Source organism: Micrasema longulum, unplaced genomic scaffold, assembly GCF_059751315.1.
Source record: "Micrasema longulum isolate JH-2025_06_02 unplaced genomic scaffold, ASM5975131v1 h1tg000261l, whole genome shotgun sequence".
Taxonomy (NCBI): Eukaryota; Metazoa; Arthropoda; class Insecta; order Trichoptera; family Brachycentridae; genus Micrasema; species Micrasema longulum.
Window position 1 is genome coordinate 250330 of NW_028277465.1, and position 19519 is coordinate 269848.

The following is a 19519-nucleotide window of genomic DNA, read 5'->3' on the forward strand; positions in this document are numbered from 1 at the left end:
AAAGTAATTTTACCATCATCAATGTATGAGTGTGTTTATATAACATGCTTCAAAATCAATACATCTTTCCCATGCTATCCTTGTTTCACCTCGATCTTGGCTTGGCTTGGTGTATACAATTGAAATCGGTGTTAATTGCGTCCGATAAATAATATTCAGGTAATTTTTTTAAAAATTATTATTAGGAAACAGTTTATATTAAATTGATTGAAATATATTTTCTTATCATCTAAATTGCCATGTGCGTGGCAAAAACGACTTTATTATCAATAAAAATTCAATACAAAATAAAAATAATAAATTGAGCCAAATATGCATACTGGTTTAGTACATTTTAAAAAGGATAAATCTTTAAAAATTCTTGAGTACATACCTTGAGTTCGTGTTTTTTTATATAGAATATTTAACTTGAATAAACTCCATAAATTTAAATTAGAATATTGTTTTACAAATATTATTAATCATAAATAACTTTGTGTGCACCACTTAACAACCGATTCTAGATTGGCCAGCATATATTTTTTTTTTAAATGTTTTTATTCTTATGATTCACCCAAATATTCAATTTTGGAGACTGTTATTACCGTATCGTAAATAATTCACCACAGTAAAGTCTATATACCAAACAATGGAAAACGAACCTGTTCAGTTTAACAAATTTTTGGATTACTGGAATCTTTAAAAAATTAAAGAGACTTTTATGCATATTGTTCGGCAATAAGATTTCTTTATTTACCAGTCTAACAGTATTGTCATTAGACATAGTAGGTATATGTATATGATGTGTCAATTATGTATTCAATATAAAAAAAATCTAGATTTTTTTCTGACGGGCACCTTTTGCATGATTCTGATATCACGCAATTAGGGTTAAACCATAATCAGGTGAAGTTCCACATTGCGTGATGCATAGTTTGGAGGAAGAAACATTACTTTAATTTATCCATCATCACTCGTCAAATCGGTGCAATTTGGATGTCCAGGAGCATTATTGAATAAGGTAGAGTGGGGTTCGAACCTCAAACCTGTGATCTGTGAGTCTGCGATACGAGCCACGGGATGACGATTGTTCAACTCAGACAAACAATTTTTAAAAAAATAATTGAATATAAAAAAAAAGTTACAACATGTTAACAAAAAGAAATACATAATAAACTAAAATTACAGAAACAAAAAACAAAACGAAATACCACACCAAAAAAGAAGCAACCTCTTGTGCTCCCACAGGGGATTACAATATTAATAATTTAAGTACAAAATACACATTATTTCAAAAAATCAATGAAGGTATATAAAACATTTTTTTTGGAAATAAGTGCACATACATATGCATGCAAATGAGCATGCGCACGCATGTATAAATATCCACACATATACACGCACACGCAAACTCATTCACACGCCCATACACACTCACCCATATACACACTATAACATGGTGAAGAAAGTTGTAAAATAAGGTTTTCAAGTTACTTAACAAACGAACTTCAAGTACTGTAGAAAAATACATTGAAAAAAAAAACAAAAAAACATATTTCCTCAATTTTAAAATAAAAAACTTAAATAAGATTTAAATGTTAAAAGGCAACATTTAATTAAGGAGGTTGATAAACAAATATTTTTACTTTTAGTTTGATTTAGTAAAGACATCGATAATTTTTATTTCGTCAGGCAAATTGTTATAGAAATTTATTCCCTGATGTACATAACTTTTTTCAAATTGTTTAGTATTAAATTTTGGCATATTAATATAATATTGGCGTCTACGTAAATAACTTAATGTATAGATTTTTTACAATAATCAAGATTAGTTAACTAATTTAAGTTATTACAAATTATAACTAAAACAATATTATAATGTTATTATCGGCACTTACTCATTACGTAATTGTCCGTCGTTTGATCAGTAGTGGTCTAGGAATGGTAACTTTTTTTAAATCTCTCTTTTATGTGAAAAAGAGAATTATCATAATTACCCTATCTGCACCTAGTGGTGCATAGGCCACTGCATAAGTACTCTAGTTGTGGTGTATTGTAATTTTTGTTACGTAGAAGGTAAGGTGATCAGTCAAAAGATAACACTTTTATAAAATATATTTTGGTGACTTATTTTTAACTGTCATTAATGATTGCGCTGATTATACTGGCCCAAGATCGTAATGAATTCAAAATGAAGGTTGCCTACCACCGATTGGTGAGGCAAAGGAAGAAGAATGATTTAAAACTGGGCCTTAGAGGCCGTCATTAATTTTATTTTATTTATCAATTTATTTATTTATTTTTGCACCACAACAGGCCAGGAGGCCCAATTACAGTGGTGAATTATATCACAGAACACCCAGGCTTGAGAAAAATCACATTTTAATTTTTGTGTTCTCACTGGGAATCGAACCCGGAACCTTTTGTGTGTGAGTCAAGCGCCTTGACCACTACACCACGGAGGCTGCCTCAATGTGTCCATGAACAATATTATGGGTATTTATAAAACATTGTAGACAAAATCTGGATTTTTCCCTGACAGGATTGATATCAATATTAGATTTTTAAATCAATATACAAAGATTTCTGGTCTGTAAAAAAAAAAGGGTCGCTAATTTTCTCCATACTTTCATTCTCTATAGTAGGCCAACACGCATGCGAATGTAATATTCAAACCAAGCATATGTAGAGAATCTAAAAATGCCATACATGAATATGAAAGTCAACCTATCGACAGAATGGTGAATGTTGCCACATTGTTTCAGTTTAAAAGTTGAAAACTTTATTGATGTGAATAAGATTCACAGGAACTAGTAATTAAGATTACCATGAATATCATAATTAGTTTTTGAATATGCTCAGGTAAAAATTCTAATTCTCTTACTGGTGACGGAAGTTTAAGACTAATCTTGCCTTCATTTTTTTTATAAATGATCGCCGATACGTTGCAATTGGAGTTCCTACTAATACAGTGCCCTTTGCACCATCATGTGCGGATAAAAGAATATGATTATGACAGTATGATATATTATGTTTGAAAATATATATACACTATGTTTTTTCTTTATAATCATTGTAAAGTTTTGCGCTGCAAGGTTGAGTTGTATAATTAGTATGATTGACGTAAACACGAAATATTATACACAATGTTGTGGCAGAGTTAATCAATAAATTGCAGGATTCTAATATTACGCAACAAGAACAGTTAGAGCAAGTCGTTTCTGTGAGAAAAATATTATCAATTTTAATTAATTACTTTTTTCAATATAATTTTTATAAAAATATGTGTATGTGAAATGACATAAATAAAAATAAATTTACCAACAAAAAATACTGGACAAACACCACATTTTGTGTACATCTAACTCCCATTTTACACGGTTTCAAAATATTACGGTGCAATTTTTTTTAAAAATAATAATTTGTGTAACAATAATACTATGTATTCGTTTTTGGACTTTCTTATGCCCCTCAGATATAATGTAGAACTATAACAAATGCCCCTCCGAGATAATGTAGAACTAAAACAAATGCCCCTCAGAGATAATATAGAACTATAACAAACACCCCTTGCTTGTGCTTACGGAGAGAAGTATGCAAAAGGCTCTGGATATCTTATAAGTGATAAAAACTATGTACTTCCAAATGTGCGTAAATGATTAAATCTATTGTCTGATAGTTGTAGTGGTTGCAAATTATGTGGGTATGCATTGTTCAAGTATTGTCACAACTTCTACATCCATTGTACCCATAACCACTGTTCACTTCCCACCTCAGTATCCTTTGATCATCCACCAAATCAAGACCTTGTGTCGTACATCGCGCGTTTATTTTTTTGAACGTATGCTGCATCATAAACTTTGTTTCCACCAACCGCCAGTGTTGAGCTCCAGATTGGTGCCTTCCCTCATGTTCGTGCCACTCGCAAGTGACCAGTCGGGCCACAGCAAGTCCATCAAGAACGAAGATAAGGTTAGTTGGCCTCCATTCCTAATCCATCTCATTTGTTGGGGTTGTGACCGATTGACACTGCATACCCCATATCGAGGATACTCACTTATTTCATTAAAATTAAATACAGTCCACTCCGCTAAATAATATCGTAGAAGCCCTAGGACTTCGCCCCCGCTATTTCTCGCCCCGCATCTGCGTGGGAATTCGTTTTCCCGTCAGGTAATGAATAATCTTTTTTACTATTTTTAGTAAATTGAAAAAAATATATATTTGCATTCTTATGATTTACCCAAATATGTCCATTTTGAGACCTTTTTCTTTCAGTTGAAAATTACTGTGTTAAAAATGGGTTACAAGTTGTGGTAGAGTGGGGTTCAAACCTGGGACCTCCTGATCTGGACTCCATGACACTACCCACGGGACCACAACCCGTCACTAAATTAATACAATAACAATACAGCGCCCTTGAGGTGATTTTCAAGAAAACGGCACTACAGAAATTACCCAGAATAATAATAATGAATTTGAATTTCTTTACAGTATGTGTAACGTAATACCATATTGAAAAAAACATGTTAGAAAAGTTTAGTAAAATAAATAATAATGGTGGATAGGTGATCCTTGCATTAAATCAATTTAGGATATAAAAAAATTAAACTAATTATTGTTATTGTATTAATTTTGTGACGGGTTGTGGTCCTGTGGGTAGTGTCCTGGACTCCAGGTCAGGAGGTCCGAGGTTCGAACCCCCCTCTACCTCAAGTTGATTCCCATTTTCTCATAGTGAGTTATTTACAACTCGTTGAAAATGACCCCCAAAATTAAAATATTTGGTTAAATTCGAGTTCAATTCTCAATAGAAAAAAATCCAATAAATATTTTTTTTCTTTATTGGTCTGGGTGTTGTGGTACATTTTTCATAACATCCTTCCATATCCTCTCTTTCCACCTGCTGACAAGCCTTTAAAATAGAGGCTTCATTTTAAAAATAAAAATAAATATTTTTAAGAATACAAATATTTCTTCTTTTTTTTTAAACACGTTAAATATTGAATTATTGAAATTTCATTTGAAAAATCGTGTACCTGTGTTGGATCTTATTTTCTAATTTTCATTTATGTAATTTATTGCACAATTTATTTATTTGCTAGTATACAACAAACAATTGTGCTTACTGTACTTGATTATATAAGTTTAAGCGTAGGTGTTTTCTCTTGGTTGAGATAGGGGAAGTTGGGGTTATTTTCAAATTTTCATTTATGGTAAATATTATTCAATTTATTATTTTGCTAGTATACAACAAACAGTTGTGCTTACTGTACTTGATTATATAAGTTGAAGTGTAGGTGTTTTGTTTGTAGGCGGTAGATAGGGGAGGTTGGTGCTACTTCCTAAGAGAATTTCTTCTTTTAAAATATGTATTTTATTTAACTAAGATAATAAATGAGTACTACATTTAAAAAAAAAAAAATCCATGAACCATGAGAAATTGATCTAGATTATCAATCACGAAATTAGCTACAGTTTGCAGCAAAACAATGGGCTGCAAATTGGTATTAATTTGCGTTGTAATTACTTTTAAATGTACCTATGTATTTATTTCCTTAAAAGGTAGGTATTATGTATTTATTATTGCAGGGTTATTCCAATTTATATTTCTATGATTCTCCTATATACATATATTTTATAATCCTCCGTAAGATGTATAAATTGTATTTTTAGTATTAGTAATAACAAAGCTTCCATTACACTTCTGTTTTTAAACTAAATAATAATGGCCGCCAGCAGAGTGAAGTTGTTGCTAACCAAAAATTTGCAACGCTTTTGTTCTATGCACTAGAGAAAAATGGCATCTCTATAAGCGAGTAGCGCGTTATTACTCTGAGATTTAGACTGTATATTTGAATACAGTTATCCCCCATTTCCTCGTTTGAGTATTTGTGTATTATAGCTGTATTTATGATTTGTGCGAAGAAGGGGTTTGTATTTTATCCTTTGTAATATCTTGTTATTCGCTCTTGGAATGTCAATGTGAACAGATGTATTTTGGTTTCCTGGAAAAATAAGTGAGTTTATAAATTTGAATATTTTTAATTATTATATATTTTAATTATCTAGTTTTGATCACTATAATTTTTAAATTGTTCACAAGTGGTAGGAATAATTAAATTGCGGTTTTAACAAGAAATATCAGTTGAGAAACTCAATTATTAATATTCTTGTTTTTAATTCGCTGAATTATTTGTTTATGCCTAAGAGTTTCAAATAACTTATCAATCTTACAAATATATTTAATATGTGATTCTAAAAAAATTCAGAAACAATGCCTATAAAAATTTCAATGCAAAGATTGAAGAAATATTAGTTTAATTTTTATTTATGTTATAATTTTTATTTTATCTCTCTACAATTTATAGTTCGAGCATATTTTAAATGTTGTAAGGTGTAAATTTAAATATATTGCAACAGAGAGGGAAAACATTTTTGAGATAGAAAAACAGCACTCATGACATGCCATTTGAAAAATATTTGGTGTGAATTGTTTAAGAGAGAAAAGATAGTTAAAAACAAATCATGTTTCTTGTTTTTTGTCATACTTTAGAACAAATACTGTACAGTAAAAAAACAGTGAACGAAACCTCTTTTCACATGGTTTTAAAAAAACAATTAAATAACAAAAAAAAAACAGCATTAATTTAACGATAAGTAAGATTAATGTGTTGTCTTACCAAATGTGCGTAAACGGGTACGTCTATTACGTCACGATTTTTAAAAAAAATTTTATGTCATGTTTTAATTTTTAATAAAATTACAGTAAATAGATACAATAAATAGTAAACAATTTAATTGTTTTGTATATTTGTTTTATGCAGTTTTTTTTTACACAGTTTCTGTGTGGAACGCATCCCCATCAAAGAGGTTCCAGTGCATTTATATATACTTAGTTAAGAAATACTATTTATTTCTTAAAATTGTTTTCTTTTACTTCACTTTAATAATTGGTATAAAGTGTATGAAGAAAAAGTAAGAAATTTATGAATACACGATGTTGATGGATATTTTTTTTACTTGCTTTGTCTTGAAATATTTATATTTAAGCAATTGTTTATTGATAGCGTAAAATTGATTTAACATGTTAACACATCAATTGATAGTCAAGTTTACCCTTTATTGTGTCACTTTGTAATTGCAAATTTCAAATATTCTCTCTCTCCTTTCTTATCGGCCTTTATTTTGATTTACATCTGATGTTATTATGTTTATTTTAGGTTCAGAATGAATTTGAATAATGGAAGCGTGCACATTATTTATTTATCCACCAAATCAATTTCTATTCTACCGCTTGCATAATTCTATCAAATTTTCTGTATTCAATTTAGATTATTCGGTGCAATTATCACCATATATTTTAATGTAATTAAATCTATTTTAAACATCTGTTTATAGCAACCAGTTTTACTTTGAAATGAAATTTGTTTTAAAGTGATATAATTTATCTTTAAAAAAAAATTATCCCAAATATTTTTTTAATTCGTATATCTTTTTTACAAATAGAATGTTTCAAATTTAAAGTTCTATCTTTAAAAAAAAAACTAGTCACAGTAATTGTTATGTATTTGAATTTATATTTTTACCAAAATATCGTCTTAATAATTTTGTTTTATTTTTGTGTGGCTAATAGTTTTTTTCTATAACAACCTTATGTTAATGTGTATATGAGAAGCCTTACAATCCCTATTATTATTATGTGAAAGAGCTGTCTAACTTGTAGCTTGTAATACAGTACCGGTTTTCCTCAAATGTAGACCATTTTAGAAGAAAGTTTACTGTTTTTGGCATGGATTAGTATTTGAACTCGAATCGATGTATGTATTTATAAATTATTCTCGAGCTAAACTATATTTTAATAATGAAATATTGTTTATTTTATTACGATAGACAAATATTTCAATACAGATGTTTTTTTTTTTTTAAGATGGGAATATAATATAAAATAACTTTGTTAAATAGCTAATCTTAAGCATGTTTCAAATTTTGTAAAATGTTTCCCTCGGCACGGGACACCCCAGTGAGGGAACATTATTCTGTATAAAAAAAAGAATACAAACTATGTAAAAGTACAAATAAATAATGAGAAATTGAACGGAATTCTGGGTAATTACTAGACATTGTCTTGTTTAAGTGATCACTTTATACACTGTGTAACATTGCCATTCTGCCCGTGATTGACCATCACCTTGAGTTTTTTAATTTTTAAAATGTTTTTTATTAATCTGTTGTTTAGTATTTAATTAATATTCCACATTGAATAATTTACCAGTGTTTTTAAAAAAAAAATCTAGGTGTATTCTTGGTAAACTTCTGAAATAATGGCAGGAGGAAGTGTTCTCTGGTTCAGACATGGTCTGCGTCTCCATGACAACCCGGCATTGCTCCACGCCTTGGAAGACAGGACCATCCCGTTCTATCCCATATTTATCTTCGATGGAGAAAGTGCAGGTAAGAAAACTGTTCAAAAATCTACCTACACTTAGGTCCCTAAGATTACCAAAATACATTGGCCCTCGTAGTGTTGTGACTTAAGAGGCTTTCTCTATGCTCAAGGGTTCCTGGTTAAATTCCCAGTGAGATCGCGATTGCAATGTGATTTTATTAAGCTTGCGATAAACATTTTTTAATGCTTCAATTGTTATAGATGCACAGATTTATGTGCATACTAAACTCGGAGACCTCCGTGGTGTAATGGCTAAGACACTTGACTCACGCACGGATGGTTCCAGGTTCGATTCCCGATAATAGCACAAAAAATAAATGTGACTTTCTTCAAGCCTGGGTTTTCTGTGCTGTAATTTACCACTGTAATTGAGCCTAAAAAATTTGTTTAGTTAGGTACATAGAACAATACATTTTACGCGTGAGAATTAAAAGCAATATACATTTTAAAAATATTGATACAGCTAGATAAACTTTTAACAATTTCATAACCTGAAATCTTGATCAACTTACATCATTATAATACAATTTACCTTCGGCGTAGAACACCCTCTCACCAAATGTGCAAAATTGTGCAGCGGAATTGCTCTTCTATAATGAAATGTTTATTTTATTTTCATAGAATTTAAATTCATGATTTCATTAACTTTTCAGGAACTAAGTTAATTGGATATAATCGGATGCGATTTCTCCTAGAGTCGTTAGTGGATCTTAACAACCAGCTAACTAAATATGGCGGAAAACTTCTTTTGTTCAGGGGGAAACCTGACTTCATCATCAGGAAGCTTTGGGAGGAATTTGGTATAATTATTTTAATGCATACAAGCAAGTAAAAGAAAAATAAATGGATGTATAAAACAGTACATTTTAGTTTCAGTAAAATGAGTATACGAGGCTTCACTGACAGAATGCATTAAGTCATTAAAACATGTTCGGAGATAATCGCATTTAAAGTTTTTTAAGAGTAATCTTTATTCTAGGCATAGCATAAAATTGGAAATCAACTTCTTGTACCTATATTTAAAAATATTTTAAATATATAAAGACTGTTGACTTAATGCATTCTGTCAGTGTAGCCTCGCTATGTATTTATTTTTTTATAAAAAAATAATTTAGTAGAGGTGTATAAGAAATTTACGTAAAAATAAATGTGTTTTTTAATGCAAAAAACACTTTCCACTTAATTTTTAAAAATATGCAACAGAATGTGGTCTCAATAATTATTTTAGGCTATAAAGCATTTCTTTTTTGTCTAATGTATTTTTTCATTAATTTAGCATTCTTTGCAATTTAAATTATCTTATCACAAAGCTCATCAATCCTAAATGTAGGTTTTATATCACTAAAATTTTTTTTTGTTTAAAGTGGAGGGTAATTACCAGAGCCAAACCTACCATAGGTTCAGTTATCACAAAGAACCAGACACTCGCTTACAAGGGAGGGGAGATTAATTCACCGTTCAGGCAAAAGGCACTAACCCTAAAACTAACAATTTTGACTTACGAAATTTTAGCCACCTCCCCTCGTTAAAAACCCTCCAGATGTTTATTTATGTATCCAAAGGAAAAAGTCAACAATGGAATTTATTAAAAAGACATAAATTAATTATGCTATAAAGATAAAAGCCCCAAAACTATAAAATCTGATTTTCCCTTATTCTCCAAATTTTCAAATTGCGATTTCTCAGAATGTTGTTTTTTGGGTTAGTGACTTTTCTTGAATGGTGACGATATGCTCGTAAATTTTCAAGCGTTTATATTCTCGTGTATAGTGTTGAGATCTGGCCATTTTGCTTTCAATAATAATACTTGTTCTTGTGTTTACAGGCTTACAGGCAGAAAACGGTTAATTTTTTTTGTTCACTTATGTCATTTGCCCAAATAAAAACAAAATGTCTCCTCAATTTATAATATAAGTTGGAGAATGTGTGTTTTCGTAGGCATTACTAAGTTGTCTTTTGAGCAAGACTGTGAGCCAGTATGGATACCGAGGGACAATTCCGTGAAGTATCTCTGCCAGGATATTGGTGTCCAATGCACCGAGCATGTCTCCCACACGTTGTGGAATCCATCCGAAGTGATACAAGCTAACGGAGGAATACCACCGCTTACCTACCAAATGTTTCTGGTAAATATAATGTTATTTTGTTATTTCTTTTTTTCGGAACAGTCACGCTTTGATATTGGTCGGCAGATTAAATTTATCTAATGATTTTACACAAAGAAAATATTTAGTTATATTATTTAATCATGGAAAATCATAAAGTTAGTGCTTCAAATATTAATTTTATTATTAATTATGTTGTTATTTTACAGCATATTGTGGAAACCATCGGTTTGCCTCCAAGACCAGTAGATGACATTGATTTTTCTACTGTTAAGTTTGGCTTCATACCGCCAAGTCTGCATGATCATATCCAATTGTTGGTTCGCGTAAGTCTTAAACTTTTAAATGAACATATTTTAATAATTAGTGCAGTTTGTTTCATGGTGACATTCAAATTATCTGTAGTACGTTTTCGTAAAAGATTATTCCACTGTTAGTTGGAATTTTATCATCAATTGCGGACCTACCTTGTAAGACACGCGGGAGTTGGCAGTCAAGAAGCCCGAATGCTATTTATGGATAGCATATGCTTCAACTATTAAGCAGACATACAATTTAGTAGTTATATTTTATTTATTTTTTAGGACATCATATGTAATATATGTATGTATATTCATTTAATATCAATCCACAATTCTGGAAAGGTCAGTTTCATTATTTCAAATGTATTTAAAACTAATTGTGTAAGTCTTTAACTTGTTGCAGTTCCCGAAGCCAGAAGACTTTGGAATCTACTCGGAGCTGGTAAATGGGGAACTTCCCATGATTCGCTGGAAAGGGGGAGAAACCCGAGGTTTGGAGATGCTCCATAGCCGTTTGCAACTTGAGAGGGAAACTTTCGTGAAGTAATCATTTCCCTTGTTTTTAACTTGTTGCATACATTTAAAATAGCATAGAAAAAAAAATGTACGTATTATTTAAAAAATGTATTCCAAAATGATTTTTCTGAATAATTATATTTCTCTTATATGAAAAGTATTTCTATAATGGTTGTTAAATGCAATAACCTTCAGATTTTCCACTTTGAATGATAAGCACGTTATCTTTATTTGAAATCACTAAAATAATAAACATAGTGAAACTGCTATCTATCGTTTTTAAAGGGACCTATTAAAACAAACTATGAATGCGGGAAGAAGAGGTCATGCACTAGGAGATACGATTGGGTAAAGATACCGCCCTCTCATTCGAAATTCTAAAAAGGAAACAAGTTTCAAATGTATTTAAATAAAAAAATAAAATGAATAAGAGGAACAGTAACAAAAAAAAAACTTTTTTACATTGGAAATAATATTCGATATTTGTTTTTTGACTGTTTTGTTTCCGTGAGTCAACAATATATTTACGGCATCAGTTATTGAATGTGCAAAGTTTTTAATCTTTCAAAGATTATGCATGCTTCTGAAAAGAATGGTTCAGGCGATGGATTCTCTTCATCGGCGCCGACAGCAGTGACAAACTGTTTTCTCTCTCTCTCTCTCTAATCTTCTGCGCATTATTATAAATGCCTTCAAACATTTAGACAAAATATAAAAATATGTAAATTACGCAACCTAATTCAGACGATTAATGTGGTAAAATGGTGGATAGAAAAACGATTGATGCAATCGATTTTTATTGAGAGTTAGAAAAAAAAATGACACATCCGGGAAAATGATCTTTCGAGGAACAATAGATAGAAGTTTCACTGTAACTTAATCCAAGCAATTTCGTTTAAAACCTACTCTGTTTTCTGCTGTATTAACTCTTGTACTTCTTACTTAAAACCATTAATATTTTTAGCGGATCATTTTTGCCAACACACTCTAATCCTGATTTGTTAGGACCTCCAATAAGTTTAAGTCCTGCTCTTCGTTTTGGCTGTCTTTCAGTTAGACGGTAATGTAAATAATTACTCTTTTATTTATTTATACACATACAAATTATGTTATGACTGTATATCCATAGTTATTTAGCAATTAAAAATAATTAATTTTATTTCAGATTTTATTGGTGTGTTCATGACATATTTGCCCAAGTTTGCGGGAATTTTTTGGTGTCAACTCCTCATATAACCGGTTAGTATAGTTTAAATCATGTTTGTGTGATGAAATTACAACGATACACTAATTACCTTTGTACTCCAATCTCTTACGGAGTAAAAAACCAACAAAACAGTATATGGATAGTGAAATTTTATGGATTGAAGACAGGTGAATGAGGATGTTCAGTACTACGGGAAATTTTATAGAAAAAATGTTTTCTTACACGACATGGTGAACTTTCTCAAAAATATATGAAAGAATAAATAAATTGATTTTAATAAAAATTAACTGCTTTGAACTACGTCACAAGTTTTTAGAATCAACCAATCAATTACAGCGTTGTTATGTGTTGTGATAGATTTCCAGTTTCCGATAGCCGTTTTTTTCAACGTTTAGTGTATTTTTACACTATGGGGCTCTACTTTTAAATGTCAACAGAACTCGCCGACGAAAACTTGTGACATCACGGGCAGAATAATTAAAAAATTACAAAACTTTTAAAAATCATGGTGATGATAATATGATACATAAAAGTATATATTTTTTTAATTGGCTTTGTTTGGTAGTCTATTAACAAAAAATATATATTTAAAAAAAAAATGGATTTCCTCATTATAAAGATGTATGTAACAAATTAATGTTTTGGTAAAAAAAAGCATTTTTGTACCATTGTATTTTTGAAAAATTACTATTTTATTATTGAAATAAATAATTGGCATTGGTAAAATATGAATATTAGGTATATATCAAAATGGCGAAAATGGCCAAAACCATCTACAAATAATGATATGTAACATCTTTTAGATAAATTAATGTCAAAGCATTCCAAAGCTCAGAAAATGGTACAAAGTCTTGCGCAAGATCTTGTTCAATAATTCTTGTGGTATTTCATTTGCTATTTTACACATGGCAGTGTCTGTGATTGAAAAATTTTGACAACATTTGAGACAACTTTTGACAAAACGAGCTATCTTGTGACGACGAACTAGTGACAATTATGTATTATTATGCAATCAACATCAAGTTTTTAAAACAGCGTGGATCATGAATCTTATTGAAAATCAGTATTTCCAGAAAAGGAAGGCAAGCGTGAAATGAAAAAGTGCAGTAAAACAAATAATACTGAGGATAAATAACATGACACAAGCAACAACATATGTATATGCATTGACAGTTAACAGCAGCACAGGCATATAATAGGACGTGTTCTAATTTTTCTGAATTCAACCACAGATCTCACCCAATTTGTGTATTACAAGACACAATATTCATAGGGACAAATCTTGCACAAGATCTTGTACCATTTTCTGACCAATGTAATACGAGCTTTTTAAGGCAGATATAAATATGTTTATCAAAGAATGTTTAAAACTATTTAGTTTTTATAAATGCATGCGAAACAAAAATATATTTCGCTTTTTTTCATGCATTAATGATTTATTCTTATTATTAACAGGGCAGCTGATTTGGCGCGAGTATTTCTACACTATGAGTGTTAACAACCCAAACTATGGGCAAATGTTGAACAACCCGATTTGTTTAAACATTCCGTGGGCTGAGCCAGAGCCCGCAGTCATTGCAAAGTGAGATTATTTTTATTTAAAATTTTGTTTTGTAGTTTTCATGTAGTATGCTAATTTATAAAGCGCCATTTTTGTAAAAAAAATCACCTTAAATGACCTTAATTGTGATGGCTTTGTTCAGATGGGCCTCTGGCAATACGGGCTTCCCGTTCATTGACGCCGCTATGCGCCAGCTACGCAGGGAAGGGTGGCTCCACCACTCGGCTCGGAACGCCGTGGCTGCCTTCCTTACTCGAGGCTCGCTGTGGCTCTCCTGGGAATACGGACTGCAGCACTTCCTTAAATACTTGTTGGACGCTGATTGGTACAAAACAAATACATACATATATTCATTATAACAATTTGTTGTAAATTTTTCTTGTGGACGTTTCTGACAGCATTATGACACCTAACATCTGGCTACGTTAAATAATTTTTTAAGTGGGTATTCGATCAGTAGTTTATAATTTTGGTATTTCTATTTTATGTTTCTTTTTATTAAATATTCGTGTCTCATTTTTTCTCGCTCATTATAGTTTAATTAGCAGTATTTAATATTAGATAAATAGAGTAATAATATGTTTTTGTAAAGGATTTTCACCGAAAACCCATATAAATGGGTTTGTAACTAACAATATATTTGTCATGTATTTTAGGTACCTTTATATTATTACAATATATTTATTTGAAATAAATAAATGAAAAAAAAGAGAAAAACAATTAAATCGTCCAGGGTTCTGGCATACACAGAACTGTATCCTTCATCTGCCTGGACACAGATAATATTATATGTACCTATATACAGGGTGTTCTTTAAACCCTGTCACATCCGAAACCACGATGATCAGTATGAGCTTTTCAATTTGTTTATTAATGATGTTGCTAAATCATTCTCTTACTCTCGTTTTTGGCTCTTCGCGGACGACAACAAAATTCTCAAAATAATTCAAACTTTACAAGACTGCTTTCTTCTTCAATCAGACATTAACTCTTTTAACCGATGGTGTAAAGTCAATAAATTAGAACTAAATATTAAAAAATGCAAAATAATGTCATTTCATAGAACAAAACAACCAATTTCCTTCGAGTACCTATTAGAAAACTCCAAAATTGATGTAGTCAAGTCCATCAGAGATTTAGGAGTTGTTTTGGACTATAAACTGACATACAACGAGCATATAGATAATACAGTAAATAAATCACTGAAATTACTTGGCTTCATTAACAGAATATCCTCTGATTTTACTAATGTCCGTACAATCAAAACTCTTTATTGCTCAACTGTTCGCCCTCTTCTTGAATATGCCTCAGTGGTCTGGTCTCCATTCTATGTCAATCGCATAAATCACATTGAATCAGTCCAACATCGCTTGCTTTGAAAAATAGCGTGGATGCTTGGACTAGAGAGAGATAATTATTCTTATGCTGAAATAGAGTCGATGTTAAATATTTCTAGTCTACAAAAACGTAGAACTAATATTGACTCCATATATATGTTCGGCATACTAAATGGTATAATCGATGTTCCATCATTACTGGGACAAGTAAAATTCAATATTCCGACTCGTAGATTGAGAAACAATGAAGTACTGTTCATCGATCAGCATAGAACAAACTATGGCCTAAATTCTCCAATGACCCGCCTTTGTCGTATTGTTAACTCAAGACAGGATCTGTACTTTTTTGGTTTAAGTTTACAACGATTTAAATGAGCACTAAATAAGTAGTCCAGATCTTGTCTCGATGTCCCTTATGTTTGTCAATGCTTCTTTCTTTTTTTTAAAATGTTTTAAACTACTCTTTTATTGTAATATTTAAACCTTATAAATTGTAAACATGGACAATGTCCGTTAATCAATAAATAAATAAATAAATAAATGAGCAAGAAGACATATTGCCACATGAAAATAAATTTTTAGAACAAATAAAATTTAAAAAAATAGAATATCAGAAAAAGCGAATAAAGAAAAATATTTTATTTTTGAAAATTTTATTCGTTCTAAAAATTTATTTTAATGTGCCAATATGTCTTCTTGCTCATACTGATCATTGTGGTTTCGGATGTGACAGGGTTTAAAGAACACCCTGTATATATATACCTACACAATATTATAATAAGTTAACCTTAGAATGCACAACTATTGAGATATTATGGACTAATTAAAATTAATATTATCAAAAATGTTAATTCTCAAAACCATTAATTTGGAGTATTGTCAATCAAATCTTGAAGATTCTATAAATTATATATATATACAAATATATATATAATTTATAGAATCTTCAAGATTGTATATATATACAAATTATAATACATAATACTCTTTAGTGTAATATCGATAGCAATTTAAGATTCATGAGGTAAGTACAAAAATTATTATATTATCAAACTTCGGTATATCTGATCCTAGACGCCAGCCCTTTAGTAGGTATAAAATACAAAATGTTTTTAAAATTAATTATTAGGAATTAATTTAGATCTAAAAGGGTCGAAATGAAATAAAAATAAATTAAAGTACTTCTCATTCATTTTTACTGATTTATATTATTATTTTAGAATCGATATATGGCAATCGTGTTTCTTAAATTAGTGATCCAATTGATTAGGTCAGTTTGCGCTGGCAACTGGATGTGGGTATCGAGTTCTGCATTTGAGAAGCTCTTGGACAGCTCCGCCTGTGTGTGCCCGGTACAATTGGGGCGCAGATTGGACCCAAGTGGAGAATATGTCTGCCGGTACATTCCAGAACTAAGGAACATGCCAGTGAAGTACTTGTAAGAAACATTTCTTTCTAGATATAAATCGTCAGGTTTCTGGCACAAGTTGGTAACTACATTTTACTAGTTGTGAGATATTGCACTTTTAAGTTAACGAAAGCTCATCTCAAATCAACAATTCGAATAAAACTGCATGCTGAATATTATAAAATAACATTTTGTGTATTTTTAAAATATGAAATATTTTTAATTACTTTTTAAATTAAGATTATTTGATACCATTTATGAAGATATCTCATTTTCCAAAAATTTGTAGTTAATAACTTGTGCCAGAAACCCGTCAATATACATATATATATTTTTTGCACCACAACATTCCAGGAGGCCCAATTACAGTAACGAATTATCCAGTGCATGTCGCTTTGTTGGTCAAATACTTTTCTCAGATTTCTGACCAATTTTTTCTTTTCTTTTCTGGTGCATGTAAGTTTACGAGGAAATGAAGTGATGACATTGATCTAATGATGTTAATATTTTCTCTATGTGGTTTTTCACACAGATATGAACCATGGAAGGCGCCCATTGAAGTTCAAGAAAAAGCGAGATGTATCATTGGAAAAGATTACCCCAATCGCTTGGTAAATCATGAAGTTGCCTTGCAAAAAAATCGAGCAGCGATGGAGGTAAATACTATGAGTACTGACATAAACTTGTGTCTCTATGGAATTTTATTTACATAAAATAGGAACGTATCCCAACCTCCATCAGACCGAAAGCCCTGTGTTGATGCAACATAATGAAAAGTGGAAGCAAACATATTATTTAAAAATACAAACATATAAATTTCATATCTCCATCTAAACAACTCGCAGCACTGTGTGTGCACCATACTAAGAATAAAAAAAAATATTTGGTGTCTCAGCCGTCTCCTGTGATGGTGTTTTCCCCTAGACAAAATCCAATTAGAATATTTCTCCTGAAGATAGCTTTTGTTTAGGAGAACATAATACGTTCACTCAGGAATATAATCAATCTACAAAGATAATACTCAATAGAGTATTTAAGTTAGGAATAACATTAAACATATAAAATATATTTGAAGCGGATTTTTATGATTCTAATGATAACACTATCAGTGTATTCAAAACAAGTTTTCATTTATAATTTTCGGGTTTAAAAATGAGCACATACAAAACGTCCGGCAGTTGGCATCATGTCCGACTGCGCTTCTAATAAATATTGCGTACAAGTTTGGCGCCAAAGTGTCATATGTGCCGTTTGTCCCACAGAGCATGAAATATCTCATTTTTGGGTAATTCAAAATATGCATATTGTAAACCTTTCTAAAAAAATTATCAGAAGGTGCATGAAAAAAATATTAATACCGTTATGGTCGTAATTTTTTCCTTATTTAAAAACAAAATTGGACAAAAAAACCTACTTTTAAATCAATTTACTTATTAAAACTGCAAAATTTTAGCTAAAAAAGTTTTTTTATGTCCTACGCCAAAAAGTTAATTTTTTTATTCGTCGTTACAATAATTTCCTTATCCACACCCAGTAATCCATAGGACACTGTATTAGTACTCTGATTCCAGCGTATTTGGATCATTTATGTAACTTGGAATATGAGGCGATTGCTTCAGGTGCCAGTCCAGGAACAATGAAACATTGCAGTGTAGAACCACATTCAAAACCAATATTTCGCATCTACCCTGCAAGTAATTAAAAGCAGGACTTTGAGCATCTTAGGCGAACGCACCTATCACTACTCTATGAGACGGACTGATTTCCTTTTCCAAGATTTTCCCTGAGAGCAGCCACCGAGTTGAAAATACTCATCTAGAGTCCTGGTTCCATCTCACACTCAGAACTGTAATCTTTATTCCCCCTTAGCACTAGTCAGGATTCAAAGTAATAAAGAATGCTTCCGTCTTTCAGAATTTGCGCACTTACCTTCGGAAGAAACAACCTCACTGTTGTCCTTCCAATGAAGATGAAATTCGCCAGTTCATGTGGCTTCCTGATGAGCTTTCAACTATGTAAAACTAAACCTTGGTTTGTTAACATGTGTTAATGCGTAATTTTGTTTTATGTGTCAAAATATATCTATATATGTTTACTCTTATTCATTATAAAATATCTGTTAAATGTCTGATGCATGTGAAAGTATAGTGGGATAATTTATTGGCCGGTGATTATTTTTCTGGTCAAAACAATAACATAATCATTTTGTGTCCTTAAAAAATATTGCAGCAAAAGAGGTATTTCAGTGAGCGATTTTGAGTTGGTATTGTGACTCATTTGGTAGCTAGAATTTAACTCCCATGATTGGTATATATATATGTACTACACTGCCACAGCTTGAGCCCTATATTCCTTAATTATAATTGAAATTAATAACACGATCTCAAATATTTCTAGTGATTATTTATCAAAAGGTGCAAGAAAAGTAACTTATAAAAAATATTTAATTTTATTTTGTAGACAAACTTTATAAGCTATTTATTTAGATTGATAGGTTTCATATCATAACTGTTCTTACATTAACAGTCACAGTCAAAGTAATGTTATGCACACAATTTTATGAAACCACTGCCCGAAAGCATAAAATGTTGTGATTATTATCAATAATTAAAATATCAATGAAACTGCATAGTTTAGTTTTACCTTTTTGTTATC

The 19519-nt window shown here is 30.9% G+C and overlaps 1 protein-coding gene across 4 annotated transcripts; it reads left to right on the plus strand.

The window, feature by feature from the left end:
* Nucleotides 1-48: 48 nt before the first annotated feature.
* On the plus strand, nt 49-19304 carry cry (circadian regulator cryptochrome). 4 transcript variants are annotated; one of them, XM_088224018.1, is made up of 13 exons: nt 49-159; nt 8277-8433; nt 9082-9228; nt 10367-10554; nt 10743-10859; nt 11239-11378; nt 12316-12411; nt 12517-12590; nt 14014-14140; nt 14262-14444; nt 16727-16894; nt 17397-17520; nt 18779-19012. In XM_088224018.1, the coding sequence occupies exons 2-13, from the start codon at nt 8304-8306 to the stop codon at nt 18881-18883; spliced, it is 1599 nt and encodes a 532-aa protein (XP_088080144.1). In that variant the 5' UTR covers nt 49-159; nt 8277-8303; the 3' UTR covers nt 18884-19012. The 4 variants fall into 4 exon arrangements, with proteins under 4 accessions (XP_088080144.1, XP_088080140.1, XP_088080143.1 ...); XM_088224014.1 differs by lacking the exon at nt 49-159 and adding an exon at nt 1918-2055; XM_088224017.1 differs by lacking the exon at nt 49-159 and adding an exon at nt 3874-3951.
* The last annotated feature ends 215 nt before the right edge of the window (nt 19305-19519 follow it).

What these genes read in the sequence shown, in the direction of transcription:
- cry (XM_088224018.1), top strand. Translation starts at nt 8,304, where the DNA reads ATGGCAGGAGGAAGTGTTCTCTGGTTCAGACATGGTCTGCGTCTCCAT. An exon ending in GAAGCTTTGGGAGGAATTTG is followed by an intron (nt 9,229 to 10,366) that starts GTATAATTATTT and finishes GTGTTTTCGTAG; the next exon opens with GCATTACTAAGTTGTCTTTT. An exon ending in GAGCCCGCAGTCATTGCAAA is followed by an intron (nt 14,141 to 14,261) that starts GTGAGATTATTT and finishes GGCTTTGTTCAG; the next exon opens with ATGGGCCTCTGGCAATACGG.